This window comes from Oncorhynchus keta, chromosome 15, assembly GCF_023373465.1.
Source record: "Oncorhynchus keta strain PuntledgeMale-10-30-2019 chromosome 15, Oket_V2, whole genome shotgun sequence".
NCBI classification, from domain to species: Eukaryota; Metazoa; Chordata; class Actinopteri; order Salmoniformes; family Salmonidae; genus Oncorhynchus; species Oncorhynchus keta.
Window position 1 is genome coordinate 1,985,218 of NC_068435.1, and position 17,930 is coordinate 2,003,147.

Consider the following 17,930-nt stretch of genomic DNA (forward strand, 5'->3'; position numbering starts at 1 on the left):
AGTCTGGGTACTAAAGCATTAGATAGGTGTATCAGTCTGTGTCCTATAGCATTAGATAGGTGTATCAGTCTGGGTACTAAAGCATTAGATAGGTGTATCAGTCTGGGTACTAAAGCATTAGATAGGTGTATCATTCTGTGTCCTAAATCATCAGTCTGGGTGCCACCTTTCTTCCAACAATTCAGTCAACCAGTCCAGACTTGGAGGAGAATGGGAGAGAATGGGAGATGGGCCCTGTCCAAACAATGCACCATTTTATAACGGCACCCCGTATAAGGCCTGGCATATTGAATATGAACGCATGTACCCTGAAGAGTTCTGAATGTAATGTGTCACATGGCCTCAAATCTCCTCTCTCTCCTGACAAGTCAACTTGTCAGAAATCACGGGTATTCAATAGGACAGCATTTTTCGACACACCCTTGGATTTGAGACTCCTCCTACCTTTACGTTTACAGCTGGTGGAGGCGTCGGCCCACTCTATGTCATTAATGACGAAGCTGTAGCAGTGCCCTTTGAAAGGCAACCAGAACCAGGGGGTGTTTCTACCACTGATCTCCTCCTGCTCCTCCTCCTGGATACATTCCCCAGGGTACTGGGGTGGGGCCGTGGGCGGGACGGCTGTGGGGGGAACAAACCAAAAGGATTACAGAACTGCACAGGGATTAACCAATAGGATATCCTCTCTGGGAGACACTAGCCAATGGTATTACGGAGCAGCATAAGGACCAACCAATAGGATCCTTCCCAGCCTGCTGCTTTCACACACTGGGGTAGGTGACTGTCTCACCTGTGGACTACTAACACACTGGGGTAGGTGACTGTCTCACCTGTGGACTACTAGCACACTGGGGTAGGTGACTGTCTCACCTGTGGACTACTAACACACTGGGGTAGGTGACTGTCTCACCTGGGGACTACTAACACACTGGGGTAGGTGACTGTCTCACCTGGGGACTACTAACACACTGGGGTAGGTGACTGTCTCACCTGTGGACTACTAACACACTGGGGTAGGTGACTGTCTCACCTGGTGACTACTAGCACACTGGGGTAGGTGACTGTCACACCTGGTGACTACTAACACACTGGGGTAGGTGACTGTCTCACCTGTGGACTACTAACACACTGGGGTAGGTGACTGTCTCACCTGGTGACTACTAACACACTGGGGTAGGTGACTGTCTCACCTGGGGACTACTAACACACTGGGGTAGGAGACTGTCTCACCTGGTGACTACTAACACACTGGGGTAGGAGACTGTCTCACCTGGTGACTACTAACACACTGGGGTAGGAGACTGTCTCACCTGGTGACTACTAACACACTGGGGTAGGAGACTGTCTCACCTGGTGACTACTAACACACTGGGGTAGGAGACTGTCTCACCTGGGGACTACTAACACACTGGGGTAGGTGACTGTCTCACCTGGGGACTACTAACACACTGGGGTAGGTACCTGTCTCACCTGGTGACTACCAACAGACTGGGGTAGGTACCTGTCTCACCTGGGGACTACTAACACACTGGGGTAGGTACCTGTCTCACCTGGTGACTACTAACACACTGGGGTAGGTACCTGTCTCACCTGGTGACTACTAACACACTGGGGTAGGTGACTGTCTCACCTGTGGACTACTAACACACTGGGGTAGGTGACTGTCTCACCTGTGGACTACTAGCACACTGGGGTAGGTGACTGTCTCACCTGTGGACTACTAACACACTGGGGTAGGTGACTGTCTCACCTGTGGACTACTAGCACACTGGGGTAGGTGACTGTCTCACCTGTGGACTACTAACACACTGGGGTAGGTGACTGTCTCACCTGTGGACTACTAACACACTGGGGTAGGTGACTGTCTCACCTGGTGACTACTAGCACACTGGGGTAGGTGACTGTCACACCTGGTGACTACTAACACACTGGGGTAGGTGACTGTCTCACCTGTGGACTACTAACACACTGGGGTAGGTGACTGTCTCACCTGGTGACTACTAACACACTGGGGTAGGTGACTGTCTCACCTGTGGACTACTAACACACTGGGGTAGGTGACTGTCTCACCTGGTGACTACTAGCACACTGGGGTAGGTGACTGTCAAACCTGGTGACTACTAACACACTGGGGTAGGTGACTGTCTCACCTGTGGACTACTAACACACTGGGGTAGGTGACTGTCTCACCTGGTGACTACTAACACACTGGGGTAGGAGACTGTCTCACCTGGTGACTACTAACACACTGGGGTAGGTGACTGTCTCACCTGGTGACTACTAACACACTGGGGTAGGAGACTGTCTCACCTGGTGACTACTAACACACTGGGGTAGGAGACTGTCTCACCTGGGGACTACTAACACACTGGGGTAGGTGACTGTCTCACCTGGGGACTACTAACACACTGGGGTAGGTGACTGTCTCACCTGGGGACTACTAACACACTGGGGTAGGTGACTGTCTCACCTGGGGACTACTAACACACTGGGGTAGGTACCTGTCTCACCTGGTGACTACCAACAGACTGGGGTAGGTACCTGTCTCACCTGGGGACTACTAACACACTGGGGTAGGTACCTGTCTCACCTGGTGACTACTAACACACTGGGGTAGGTACCTGTCTCACCTGGTGACTACTAACACACTGGGGTAGGTACCTGTCTCACCTGGTGACTACTAACTCACTGGAGTAGGAGACTGTCTCACCTGGTGACTACTAACACACTGGGGTAGGAGACTGTCTCACCTGGTGACTACTAACACACTGGGGTAGGTGACTGTCTCACCTGGTGACTACTAACACACTGGGGTAGGTACCTGTCTCACCTGGTGACTACTAACACACTGGAGTAGGTACCTGTCTCACCTGGTGACTACTAACACACTGGGGTAGGTACCTGTCTCACCTGGTGACTACTAACACACTGGGGTAGGTACCTGTCTCACCTGGTGACTACTAACACACTGGAGTAGGTGACTGTCTCACCTGTGGACTACTAACACACTGGGGTAGGTGACTGTCTCACCTGTGGACTACTAACACACTGGGGTAGGTGACTGTCTCACCTGTGGACTACTAACACACTGGGGTAGGTGACTGTCTCACCTGTGGACTACTAGCACACTGGGGTAGGTGACTGTCTCACCTGTGGACTACTAACACACTGGGGTAGGTGACTGTCTCACCTGTGGACTACTAACACACTGGGGTAGGTGACTGTCTCACCTGGTGACTACTAGCACACTGGGGTAGGTGACTGTCACACCTGGTGACTACTAACACACTGGGGTAGGTGACTGTCTCACCTGTGGACTACTAACACACTGGGGTAGGTGACTGTCTCACCTGGTGACTACTAACACACTGGGGTAGGTGACTGTCTCACCTGTGGACTACTAACACACTGGGGTAGGTGACTGTCTCACCTGGTGACTACTAGCACACTGGGGTAGGTGACTGTCACACCTGGTGACTACTAACACACTGGGGTAGGTGACTGTCTCACCTGTGGACTACTAACACACTGGGGTAGGTGACTGTCTCACCTGGTGACTACTAACACACTGGGGTAGGTGACTGTCTCACCTGTGGACTACTAACACACTGGGGTAGGTGACTGTCTCACCTGTTGACTACTAGCACACTGGGGTAGGTGACTGTCTCACCTGTGGACTACTAACACACTGGGGTAGGTGACTGTCTCACCTGGTGACTACTAGCACACTGGGGTAGGTGACTGTCACACCTGGTGACTACTAACACACTGGGGTAGGTGAAAGTCTCACCTGTGGACTACTAACACACTGGGGTAGGTGACTGTCTCACCTGGTGACTACTAACACACTGGGGTAGGTGACTGTCTCACCTGTGGACTACTAACACACTGGGGTAGGTGACTGTCTCACCTGGTGACTACTAGCACACTGGGGTAGGTGACTGTCAAACCTGGTGACTACTAACACACTGGGGTAGGTGACTGTCTCACCTGTGGACTACTAACACACTGGGGTAGGTACCTGTCTCACCTGGTGACTACTAACACACTGGAGTAGGTACCTGTCTCACCTGGCGACTACTAACACACTGGGGTAGGTACCTGTCTCACCTGTTGACTACTAACACAATGGGGTAAGTGACTGTCTTACCTGGGGACTGCTTACACACACTGGGGTAGGTGTGGTTACAAAGGGCTGTCTTCCAGGTGCCTTCCACATCCAGGTAGACACAGGGCCGGTCTCTGCTGGGCTCGTCTTGGGCCCACCGGTCCATGCTCAAGGGCCAGCCGTCCATCCACCTGAAGTAGCCGTGCGTCTGAAAAAACAAACCACTACAGCTGTAAGTCAGTTGGTAGAGCACGGCGCTCCCAACGTCACTCTCATGGGTTTGATTCCTGCTGGCACCGCCCTGACGATCTGAACTCCATGTTATATTACAGTACTCTAGCCTTTCCTGACAATCTGAACTCCATGTTATATTACAGTACTCTAGCCTTTCCTGACAATCTGAACTCCATGTTATATTACAGTACTCTAGCCTTTCCTGACAATCTGAACTCCATGTTATATTACAGTACTCTAGCCTTTCCTGACAATCTGAACTCCATGTTATATTACAGTACTCTAGCCTTTCCTGACAATCTGAACTCCATGTTATATTACAGTACTCTAGCCTTTCCTGACAATCTGAACTCCATGTTATATTACAGTACTCTAGCCTTTCCTGACAATCTGAACTCCATGTTATATTACAGTACTCTAGCCTTTCCTGACAATCTGAACTCCATGTTATATTACAGTACTCTAGCCTTTCCTGACAATCTGAACTCCATGTTATATTACAGTACTCTAGCCTTTCCTGACAATCTGAACACCATGTTATATTACAGTACTCTAGCCTTTCCTGACAATCTGAACTCCATGTTATATTACAGTACTCTAGCCTTTCCTGACAATCTGAACTCCATGTTATATTACAGTACTCTAGCCTTTCCTGACAATCTGAACTCCATGTTATATTACAGTACTCTAGCCTTTCCTGACAATCTGAACTCCATGTTATATTACAGTACTCTAGCCTTTCCTGACAATCTGAACTCCATGTTATATTACAGTACTCTAGCCTTTCCTGACGATCTGAACACCATGTTATATTACAGTACTCTAGCCTTTCCTGACGATCTGAACTCCATGTTATATTACAGTACTCTAGCCTTTCCTGACAATCTGAACTCCATGTTATATTACAGTACTCTAGCCTTTCCTGACAATCTGAACTCCATGTTATATTACAGTACTCTAGCCTTTCCTGACAATCTGAACTCCATGTTATATTACAGTACTCTAGCCTTTCCTGACAATCTGAACTCCATGTTATATTACAGTACTCTAGCCTTTCCTGACAATCTGAACTCCATGTTATATTACAGTACTCTAGCCTTTCCTGACAATCTGAACTCCATGTTATATTACAGTACTCTAGCCTTTCCTGACAATCTGAACTCCATGTTATATTACAGTACTCTAGCCTTTCCTGACAATCTGAACTCCATGTTATATTACAGTACTCTAGCCTTTCCTGACAATCTGAACTCCATGTTATATTACAGTACTCTAGCCTTTCCTGACAATCTGAACTCCATGTTATATTACAGTACTCTAGCCTTTCCTGACAATCTGAACACCATGTTATATTACAGTACTCTAGCCTTTCCTGACAATCTGAACTCCATGTTATATTACAGTACTCTAGCCTTTCCTGACAATCTGAACTCCATGTTATATTACAGTACTCTAGCCTTTCCTGACAATCTGAACTCCATGTTATATTACAGTACTCTAGCCTTTCCTGACAATCTGAACTCCATGTTATATTACAGTACTCTAGCCTTTCCTGACAATCTGAACTCCATGTTATATTACAGTACTCTAGCCTTTCCTGACAATCTGAACACCATGTTATATTACAGTACTCTAGCCTTTCCTGACAATCTGAACTCCATGTACCAACCAGTCTCTATCACCCCTCAGATACTATAGTATTACTGATGTACCAACCAGTCTCTATCACCCCTCAGATACTATAGTATTACTACAACCAGTCTCTATTACTCCTCAGATACTATAGTATTACTGATGTACCAACCAGTCTCTATTACTCCTCAGATACTATAGTATTACTGATGTACCAACCAGTCTCTATCACCCCTCAGATACTATAGTATTACTACAACCAGTCTCTATTACTCCTCAGATACTATAGTATTACTGATGTACCAACCAGTCTCTATTACTCCTCAGATACTATGTAATACTGATGTACCTACCAGTCTCTATCACCCCTCAGATACTATAGTATTACTGATGTACCAACCAGTCTCTATCACCCCTCAGATACTATAGTATTACTGATGTACCAACCAGTCTCTATCACCCCTCAGATACTATAGTATTACTTATGTACCAACCAGTCTCTATCACCCCTCAGATACTATAGTATTACTTATGTACCAACCAGTCTCTATCACTCCTCAGATACTATAGTATTACTACAACCAGTCTCTATCACCCCTCAGATACTATAGTATTACTTATGTACCAACCAGTCTCATTCACCCCTCAGATACTATAGTATTACTTATGTACCAACCAGTCTCTATCACTCCTCAGGTACTATAGTATTACAACAACCAGTCTCTATCACCCCTCAGATACTATAGTATTACTTATGTACCAACCAGTCTCTATCACCCCTCAGATACTATAGTATTACTGATGTACCAACCAGTCTCTATCACCCCTCAGATACTATAGTATTACTGATGTACCAACAAGTCTCTATCACCCCTCAGATACTATAGTATTACTGATGTACCAACCAGTCTCTATTACTCCTCAGATACTATGTAATACTGATGTACCTACCAGTCTCTATCACCCCTCAGATACTATAGTATTACTGATGTACCAACCAGTCTCTATCACCCCTCAGATACTATAGTATTACTACAACCAGTCTCTATCACCCCTCAGATACTATAGTATTACTTATGTACCAACCAGTCTCTATCACCCCTCAGATACTATAGTATTACTGATGTACCAACCAGTCTCTATCACCCCTCAGATACTATAGTATTACTGATGTACCAACTAGTCTCTATTACTCCTCAGATACTATGTAATACTGATGTACCTACCAGTCTCTATCACCCCTCAGATACTATAGTATTACTGATGTACCAACCAGTCTCTATTACTCCTCAGATACTATAGTATTACTGATGTACCAACCAGTCTCTATTACTCCTCAGATACTATGTAATACTGATGTACCTACCAGTCTCTATCACCCCTCAGATACTATAGTATTACTGATGTACCAACCAGTCTCTATCACCCCTCAGATACTATAGTATTACTACAACCAGTCTCTATCACCCCTCAGATACTATAGTATTACTTATGTACCAACCAGTCTCTATCACCCCTCAGATACTATAGTATTACTTATGTACCAACCAGTCTCTATCACTCCTCAGATACTATAGTATTACTACAACCAGTCTCTATCACCCCTCAGATACTATAGTATTACTTGATCCATCATGTCTCGAGTATAGATATGTTCCAAGTTTCACCCAGAATCCAACAGTACCAATAACCTGCCTGTTCTGAGGAGGAGTCCGTTGCACCTGAAGTGACAGCTAGTACTGTACCTCATTCCTATTGAGTCCAATCCACAGTGGTGTCTGCAGCTTCAGAGCCTGCAGCTCCAGGTAGGCTACTGACAGTTCATCCAGGGTGCTAGCCAGCTGGCCCTCCTCAGCCTCACACTGCATCCGGGCATCGGGCCATGTCCTGTTCTGGGGCATCACCTTGTAGGAGTCGTTGGCCAGCTTCACCCAGCCTCTAGGTAACACTGTCGGTGTCAGGACTGGGATGCCTGAGTCTAGGAGGGCAGAGCAACACTTAGTCACATTACAAATCACAGGGCCGAGGATGGAGACAAAAAGGAGGAGGAAGAAGAGGATGAAGAGTAGGAGAGAGAGAGAGAAGAGGAGGAGGAGAATGTCTTTTCTCACCAACTTTACGCTGACAGATGAATCCGTGCGTGTCGTTGCAGGACCTGATTTCCCATTTTCCCAAGATGGAGGAGGAACTGGCCATCACAATACACTGTGAGACAAAGATGATCAATATCGACAACATTCACAGTCACAGACTTAATTCCCTCACATCGTAGAGCTTTGAGCAAAATGTAAGTCGAGCACTTTAAATAATACATTATTAATATGTTATTATATCCAATGTCTTTGTGTGTAATTCTCATTTTGAATGGTGATAGTTCGTTTAAATTGATCTTACCTGACTAGCCTGAGAGGAAAGCATATACATCTACAATTAGAAATGGTATACGTTAGTGGTATTTATTAAGAAATTGTTCTAGAGATAGAATAAGCAAAGTAAACGATGGGGATTTAATCAATGTGTTTCAGTATAATATGTAAATGATGGGGATTTAGTCAATGTGTTTCAGTATAATATGTAAATGATGGGGATTTAGTCAATGTGTTTCAGTATAATATGTAAATGATGGGGATTTAGTCAATGTGTTTCAGTATAATATGTAAATGATGGGGATTTAGTCAATGTGTTTCAGTATAATATGTAAATGATGGGGATTTAGTCAATGTGTTTCAGTATAATATGTAAATGATGGGGATTTAGTCAATGTGTTTCAGTATAATATGTAAATGATGGGGATTTAGTCAATGTGTTTCAGTATAATATGTAAATGATGGGGATTTAGTCAATGTGTTTCAGTATAATATGTAAATGATGGGGATTTAGTCAATGTGTTTCAGTATAATATGTAAATGATGGGGATTTAGTCAATGTGTTTCAGTATAATATGTAAATGATGGGGATTTAGTCAATGTGTTTCAGTATAATCTTCAAAGGGGGAGACACCCTGGACCCAAACTGCTATAGACCTATATCCATCCTGCCCTGCCTATCTAAGGTCTTTGAAAGCCAAGTCAACAAACAGGTCACTGACCATCTCGAATCCCACCGTACCTTCTCCGCTGTGCAATCTGGTTTCGAGCCGGTCACGGGTGCACCTCAGCCACACTCAAGGTACTAAATGATATCATAACCGCCATCGATAAAAGACAGTACTGTGCAGCCGTCTTCATCGACCTCGCCAAGGCTTTCGACTCTGTCAATCACCAAATTCTTATCGGCAGACTCAACAGCCTCGGTTTTCGGATGACTGCCTTGCCTGGTTCACCAATTACTTTGCAGACAGAGTTCAGTGTGTCAAATCGGAGGGCATGCTGTCCGGTCCTCTGGCAGTCTCTATGGGGTGCCACAGGGTTCAATTCTCGGGCCGACTCTTTTCTCTGTATATATCAATGATGTTGCTCTTGCTGCGGGCGATTCCCTGATCCACCTCTACGCAGACGACACCATTCTATATACTTTCGGCCCGTCATTGGACACTGTGCTATCCAACCTCCAAACGAGCTTCAATGCCATACAGCACTCCTTCCGTGGCCTCCAACTGCTCCTAAACGCGAGTAAAACCAAATGCATGCTTTTCAACCGATCGCTGCCTGCACCCGCATGCCCGACTAGCATCACCACCCTGGATGGTTCCAACCTTGAATATGTGGACATCTATAAGTACCTAGGTGTCTGGCTAGACTGCAAACTCTCCTTCCAGACTCACATCAAACATCTCCAATCAAAAATCAAATCCAGAGTCGGCTTTCTATTCCGCAACAAAGCCTCCTTCACTCACGCTGCCAAGCTTACCCTAGTAAAACTGACTATCCTACCGATCCTCGACTTCGGCGATGTCATCTACAAAATGGCTTCCAACACTCTACTCAGCAAACTGGATGCAGTCTATCACAGTGCCATCCGTTTTGTCACTAAAGCACCTTATACCACCCACCACTGCGACTTGTATGCTCTAGTCGGCTGGCCCTCACTACATATTCGTCGCCAGACCCACTGGCTCCAGGTCATCTACAAGTCCATGCTAGGTAAAGCTCCGCCTTATCTCAGTTCACTGGTCACGATGGCAACACCCATCCGTAGCACGCGCTCCAGCAGGTGTATCTCACTGATCATCCCTAAAGCCAACACCTCATTTGGCCGCCTTTCGTTCCAGTACTCTGCTGCCTGTGACTGGAACGAATTTGCAAAAAATCGCTGAAGTTGGAGACTTTTATCTCCCTCACCAACTTCAAACATCAGCTATCCGAGCAGCTAACCGATCGCTGCAGCTGTACATAGTCTATTGGTAAATAGCTCACCCTTTTCACCTACCTCATTCCCATACTGTTTTTATACTGTTTTTATTTATTTACTTTTCTGCTCTTTTGCACACCAATATCTCTACCTGTACATGCCCATCTGATCATTTATCACCAGTGTTAATCTGCAAAATTGTATTATTCGCCTACCTCCTCATGCCTTTTGCACACATTGTATATAGACTGCCCATTTTTTTCTACTGTGTTATTGACTTGCTAAATTGTTTACTCCATGTGTAACTCTGTGTTGTCTGTTCACACTGCTATGCTTTATCTTGGCCAGGTCGCAGTTGCAAATGAGAACTTGTTCTCAACTAGCCTACCTGGTTAAATAAAGGTGAAATAAAAATAAAAATAAAAATAATATGTAAATGATGGGGATTTAGTCAATGTGTTTCAGTATAATATGTATTTAAACATATGTACAGTAGGCCTGTCGGTGTGTATACAAAATGTTTAGCTGGTGAACGTATACCCCTTGTCTTCACATTTTGCTGCCTTAAAATTACATCTAATTGTTTTTGTCAAAAATGTTCAAGCACATTTGGTTGGAAATCTTTGATGGAGAAGCAATATTCAAACTTTGTTTGTGTTTTTTTAAGCAGATTAAAGTCAGGACTGAGACTGGGCCATTCACTCTACACCTATTGGAAAGCCATTCTGGTGTGTCTTTGGCATTCACATGTGTGTAATTAGGATTTCTTGTCCCTGGGATAGTCCCAGGGTTTCTTGGTCCCTGGGATAGTCCCAGGGCTTTCTTGTCCCTGGGATAGTCCCAGGCTTTCTTGTTCCTGGGATAGTCCCAGGGTTTCTTGTTCCTGGGATAGTCCCAGACTTTCTTGTACCTGGGATAGTCCCAGGCTATCTTGTCTCTGGGATAGTCCCAGACTATCTTGTCCCTGGGATAGTCCCATGCTTTCTTGTCCCTGGGATAGTCCCATGCTATCTTGTCCCTGGGATAGTCCCATGCTTTCTTGTCCCTGGGATAGTCCCAGGGCTTTCTTGTCCCTGGGATAGTCCCAGGGTTTCTTGTTCCTGGGATAGTCCCAGGGTTTCTTGTTCCTGGGAAAGTCCCAGGGTATCTTGACCCTGGGAAAGTCCCCGGGTATCTTGTCCCTGGGAAAGTCCCAGGGTTTCTTGTCCCTGGGAATGTCCCAGGGTTTCTTGTTCCTGGGAAAGTCCCAGGGTTTCTTGTCCCTGGGAAAGTCCCAGGGTTTCTTGTCCCTAGATAGTCCCAGAGTTTTCAGAAGACAGAGGTAATCTTTCCTATTCTTTTTTACCTTGGCTCTGCTCATGGCACGTCTTTTGATCCTGACACCTTCCCCAAAGAGGCATTGACCAAGTATGAACTCTGGGGTGTTTCCACCAAGTATGAACTCTGGGGTGTTTCCACCAAGTATGAACTGGGGTTTTTCCAACCAGTATAAACTCTGGGGTGTTTCCACCAAGTATGAACTCTGGGGTGTTTCCAACCAGTATAAACTCTGGGGTGTTTCCACCAAGTATGAACTCTGGGGTGTTTCCAACCAGTATGAACTCTGGGGTGTTTCCACCAAGTATGAATTCTGGGGTGTTTCCAACCAGTATGAACTCTGGGGTGTTTCCACCAAGTATGAACTCTGGGGTGTTTCCACCAAGTATGATCTCTGGGGTGTTTCCACCAAGTATGAACTCTGGGGTGTTTCCACCAAGTATGAACTCTGGGGTGTTTCCACCAAGTATGAACTCTGGGGTGTTTCCAACCAGTATAAACTCTGGGGTGTTTCCAACCAGTATGAACTCTGGGGTGTTTCCAGCCAGTATGAACTCTGGGGTGTTTCCAGCCAGTATGAACTCTGGGGTGTGAAGACATACACAATCAATACATTCTTTCACTTTGAATATGTGGAATAGGTTTGTGTAGATCTGTCAGAAAAAAACATAACTTAATTCCTTTTTTACTTCATTTTAACACAGCAAAATGTGAAAACCGTGCAAAGCGTGTGTAGACTTTCACTAGGTCCTGTGTGTGTATGTCTGTGTTTACTTAAAGTTTGAAGGGACTTTACCTGACTATGGTGATGCCATCGCGATGGGAACATCTGTGACAATTAAGAAACAACATATTATATATTAGGGGTATTAATTAAGAAACATGATTGGTTTAGGGATAAAATTAGCAAATGAAACTCAAAGTAAACTAACACATCATGTCCAGTGTGCCACACAGTGTTCCAGGCTGTGATGTAAGTGTATATTATGTCAAATGTTACCTCAATTTTCACCACTGAGCAAATTTAAGGTCTGCTGAGCACAAACTTGAAAGTTGTGAAACTTCTGTGCAACGTCCAGCGCACGTTTACTGTGAACACTGAGGCTGTACCCACTATAAGTTAGTTTTACTGTGAACACTGAGGCTGTACCCACTATAAGTTAGTTTTACTGTGAACACTGAGGCAGTACCTGCTGTAAGTTATAGTTTTACTGTGAAAACTGACGCTGTACCTGCTTTAAGTTGCAGTTTTACTGTGAACACTGAGGCTGTACCTGCTTTAACTTACAGTTTTAACAGTGGACAAGTAGGCTAATGTGGCTATTTGATCACAATGTAGGCCTAGCAGACAGGCTTACCATCAAAAATGATGGAGAAAATGCATCTCATAACATTTTAACATGGAAATAGCTGTTCTATCATTCAGTCTACAGTAGCAGCCAATGTGTGGTGTTCAATTATAGGTCTACATTCCACGAGACTTATGAAAAACACATGTAGGGCTTGACATGAACCTGTTTATCCACATTTGGTTGGAAATATTTGATGGAGAAGTAATATTCAAACTTTGTTTCTGTTTTTTAAGCAGATTAAAGTCAGGACTGAGACTGTACCATTCAGGAGCACTAAACACCTATTGGAAAGCCATTCTGGTGTGTCTTTGGCATTCAAATGTGTGTAAATAGGCTTTCTTGTCCCAGGGATTCTTGTCCCCTGGATAGTCCCAGGGTTTCTTGTCCCTGGTTAGTCCCAGGGATACTTGTCCCTGGATAGTCCCAGGGTTTCTTGTCTCTGGATAGTCCCAGGGTTTCTTGTCCCTGGGATAGACCCAGGGTTTCTTGTTCCTGGGAAAGTCCCCGGGTTTCTTGTCCCTGGATAGTCCCAGGGTTTCTTGTCTCTGGATAGTCCCAGGGTTTCTTGTCCCTGGGATAGACCCAGGGTTTCTTGTTCCTGGGAAAGTCCCAGGGTTTCTTGTCCCTGGATAGTCCCAGGGTTTCTTGTCCCTGGATAGTCCCAGGGTTTCTAGTCCCAGGGTTTCTTGTCCCTGGATAGTCCCAGGGTTTCTTGTCCCTGGATAGTCCCAGGGTTTCTTGTCCCTGGATAGTCCCAGGGTTTATTGTCCCTGGATAGTCCCAGGGTTTCTTGTCTCTGGATTGTCCCAGGGTTTCTTGTCCCTGGATAGTCCCAGGGTTTCTTGTCCCTGGATAGTCCCAGGGTTTCTTGTCCCTGGATAGTCCCAGGGTTTCTTGTCCCTGGATAGTCCCAGGGTTTCTTGTCCCTGGATAGTCCCAGGGTTTCTTGTCCCTGGATAGTCCCAGGGTTTCTTGTCCCTGGATAGCCCCAGGGTTTATTGTCCCTGGGATAGTCCCAGAGTTCTCAGAAGACAGAGGTAAGCTTTCCCTTTCTTTTTTTACCTGGGCTCTGCTCATTGCATGTCTTTTGATCCTGACACCTTCCCTAAAGAGCCATTGACCAAGTATGATCTCTGGGGTGTTTCCAACCAGTATGAACTCTGGGGTGTTTCCAGCCAGTATGAACTCTGGGGTGTTTCCAGCCAGTATGAACTCTGGGGTGTTTCCACCAAGTAATAACTCTGGGGTGTTTCCAGCCAGTATGAACTCTGGGGTGTTTCCAACCAGTATGAACTCTGGGGTGTTTCCACCAAGTATGAACTCTGGGGTGTTTCCAACCAGTATGAACTCTGGGGTGTTTCCACCAAGTATGAACTCTGGGGTGTTTCCAACCAGTATGAACTCTGGGGTGTTTCCAACCAGTATGAACTCTGGGGTGTTTCCACCCAGTATGAACTCTGGGGTGTTTCCAACCAGTATGAACTCTGGGGTGTTTCCAACCAGTATGAACTCTGGGGTGTTTCCAACCAGTATGAACTCTGGGGTGTTTCCAACCAGTATGAACTCTGGGGTGTTTCCAACCAGTATGAACTCTGGGGTGTTTCCAACCAGTATGAACTCTGGGGTGTTTCCAACCAGTATGAACTCTGGGGTGTTTCCAACCAGTATGAACTCTGGGGTGTTTCCAACCAGTATGAACTCTGGGGTGTTTCCAACCAGTATGAACTCTGGGGTGTTTCCAACCAGTATGAACTCTGGGGTGTTTCCAACCAGTATGAACTCTGGGGTGTTTCCAACCAGTATGAACTCTGGGGTGTTTCCAACCAGTATGAACTCTGGGGTGTTTCCAACCAGTATGAACTCTGGGGTGTTTCCAACCAGTATGATCTCTGGGGTGTTTCCACCAAGTATGAACTCTGGGGTGTTTCCACCAAGTATGAACTGGGGTGTTTCCAACCAGTATAAACTCTGGGGTGTTTCCAACCAGTATAAACTCTGGGGTGTTTCCAACCAGTATGAACTCTGGGGTGTTTCCAGCCAGTATGAACTCTGGGGTGTTTCCAGCCAGTATGAACTCTGGGGTGTGAAGACATACACAATCAATACATTCTTTCACTTTGAATATGTGGAATAGGTTTGTGTAGATCTGTCAGAAAAAAACATAACTTAATTCCTTTTTTACTTCATTTTAACACAGCAAAATGTGAAAACCGTGCAAAGCGTGTGTAGACTTTCACTAGGTCCTGTGTGTGTATGTCTGTGTTTACTTAAAGTTTGAAGGGACTTTACCTGACTATGGTGATGCCATCGCGATGGGAACATCTGTGACAATTAAGAAACAACATATTATATATTAGGGGTATTAATTAAGAAACATTATTGGTTTAGGGATAAAATTAGCAAATGAAACTCAAAGTAAACTAACACATCATGTCCAGTGTGCCACACAGTGTTCCAGGCTGTGATGTAAGTGTATATTATGTCAAATGTTACCTCAATTTTCACCACTGAGCAAATTTAAGGTCTGCTGAGCACAAACTTGAAAGTTGTGAAACTTCTGTGCAACGTCCAGCGCACGTTTACTGTGAACACTGAGGCTGTACCCACTATAAGTTAGTTTTACTGTGAACACTGAGGCTGTACCCACTATAAGTTAGTTTTACTGGGAACACTGAGGCAGTACCTGCTGTAAGTTATAGTTTTACTGTGAAAACTGACGCTGTACCTGCTTTAACTTACAGTTTTAACAGTGGACAAGTAGGCTAATGTGGCTATTTGATCATAATGTAGGCCTAGCAGACAGGCTTACCATCAAAAATGATGGAGAAAATGCATCTCATAACATTTTAACATGGAAATAGCTGTTCTATCATTCAGTCTACAGTAGCAGCCAATGTGTGGTGTTCAATTATAGGCCTACATTCCATAAGACTTATGGAAAACACATGCAGGGCTTGACATGAACCTGTTTATCCACATTTGGTTGGAAATATTTGATGGAGAAGTAATATTCAAACTTTGTTTCTGTTTTTTAAGCAGATTAAAGTCAGGACTGAGACTGTACCATTCAGGAGCACTAAACACCTATTGGAAAGCCATTCTGGTGTGTCTTTGGCATTCAAATGTGTGTAAATAGGCTTTCTTGTCCCAGGGATACTTGTCCCTGGGAAAGTCCCAGGGTTTCTTGTTCCTGGGAAAGTCCCCGGGTTTCTTGTTCCTGGGAAAGTCCCCGGGTTTCTTGTTCCTGGATAGTCCCAGGGTTTCTTGTTCCTGGATAGTCCCAGGGTTTCTTGTCCCTGGATAGTCCCAGGGTTTCTTGTTCCTGGATAGTCCCTGGGTTTCTTGTTCCTGGATAGTCCCAGGGTTTCTTGTCCCTGGATAGTCCCAGGGTTTCTTGTCCCTGGATAGTCCCAGGGTTTCTTGTCCCTGGATAGTCCCAGGGTTTCTTGTCCCTGGATAGTCCCAGGGTTTCTTGTCCCTGGATAGTCCCAGGGTTTCTTGTCCCTGGATAGTCCCAGGGTTTCTTGTCCCTGAATAGTCCCAGGGTTTCTTGTCCCTGGGATAGTCCCAGAGTTCTCAGAAGACAGAGGTAAGCTTTCCCTTTCTTTTTTTACCTGGGCTCTGCTCATGGCATGTCTTTTGATCCTGACACCTTCCCTAAAGAGCCATTGACCAAGTATGAACTCTGGGGTGTTTCCAACCAGTATGAACTCTGGGGTGTTTCCAACCAGTATGAACTCTGGGGTGTTTCCACCAAGTATGAACTCTGGGGTGTTTCCAACCAGTATGAACTCTGGGGTGTTTCCAGCCAGTATGAACTCTGGGGTGTTTCCAGCCAGTATGAACTCTGGGGTGTTTCCAGCCAGTAATGAACTCTGGGGTGTTTCCAGCCAGTATGAACTCTGGGGTGTTTCCAGCCAGTATGAACTCTGGGGTGTTTCCAGCCAGTATGAACTCTGGGGTGTTTCCAGCCAGTATGAACTCTGGGGTGTTTCCAACCAGTATGAACTCTGGGGTGTTTCCACCAAGTATGAACTCTGGGGTGTTTCCAACCAGTATGAACTCTGGGGTGTTTCCACCAAGTATGAACTCTGGGGTGTTTCCACCAAGTATGAACTCTGGGGTGTTTCCACCAAGTATGATCTCTGGGGTGTTTCCACCAAGTATGAACTCTGGGGTGTTTCCACCAAGTATGAACACTGGGTTGTTTCCAACCAGTATGACCTCTGGGGTGTTTCCACCAAGTATGAACTCTGGTGTGTTTCCACCAAGTATGAACTCTGGGGTGTTTCCACCAAGTATGAACTCTGGGGTGTTTCCAACCAGTATGAACTCTGGGGTGTTTCCAACCAGTATGAACTCTGGGGTGTTTCCAACCAGTATGAACTCTGGGGTGTTTCCAACCAGTATGAACTCTGGGGTGTTTCCAACCAGTATGAACTCTGGGGTGTTTCCAACCAGTATGAACTCTGGGGTGTTTCCAACCAGTATGAACTCTGGGGTGTTTCCAACCAGTATGAACTATGGGGTGTTTCCAACCAGTATGAACTCTGGGGTGTTTCCAACCAGTATGAACTCTGGGGTGTTTCCAGTATGAACCAGTATGAACTCTGGGGTGTTTCCAACCAGTATGAACTCTGGGGTGTTTCCAACCAGTATGAACTCTGGGGTGTTTCCAACCAGTATGAACTCTGGGGTGTTTCCAACCAGTATGAACTATGGGGTGTTTCCAACCAGTATGAACTCTGGGGTGTTTCCAACCAGTATGAACTCTGGGGTGTTTCCAACCAGTATGAACTCTGGGGTGTTTCCAACCAGTATGAACTCTGGGGTGTCCAACCAGTTGAACTCCAACCAGTATGAACTCTGGGTTGTTTCCAACCAGTATGACCTCTGGGTTGTTTCCAACCAGTATGAACTCTGGGGTGTTTCCAACCAGTATGAACTCTGGGGTGTTTCCAACCAGTATGAACTCTGGGGTGTTTCCAACCAGTATG

The 17,930-nt window shown here is 45.5% G+C and overlaps 1 protein-coding gene across 1 annotated transcript in view; it reads right to left on the reverse strand.

Annotated features, from left to right (window-relative positions):
• LOC118380007 (macrophage mannose receptor 1-like) overlaps positions 1-17,930 on the reverse strand; it is a 99,404-nt gene that overhangs the window by 9,113 nt on the left and 72,361 nt on the right. Inside the window, exons 24-30 of the mRNA XM_052462754.1 lie at positions 15,223-15,255; positions 12,378-12,410; positions 8,369-8,398; positions 8,086-8,179; positions 7,720-7,952; positions 4,151-4,316; positions 445-621 (exon numbers count right to left, since the gene is read on the reverse strand). Coding sequence (XP_052318714.1) covers positions 445-621; positions 4,151-4,316; positions 7,720-7,952; positions 8,086-8,179; positions 8,369-8,398; positions 12,378-12,410; positions 15,223-15,255 — 766 coding nt within the window. The remainder of the gene's footprint in view (positions 1-444; positions 622-4,150; positions 4,317-7,719; positions 7,953-8,085; positions 8,180-8,368; positions 8,399-12,377; positions 12,411-15,222; positions 15,256-17,930) is intronic.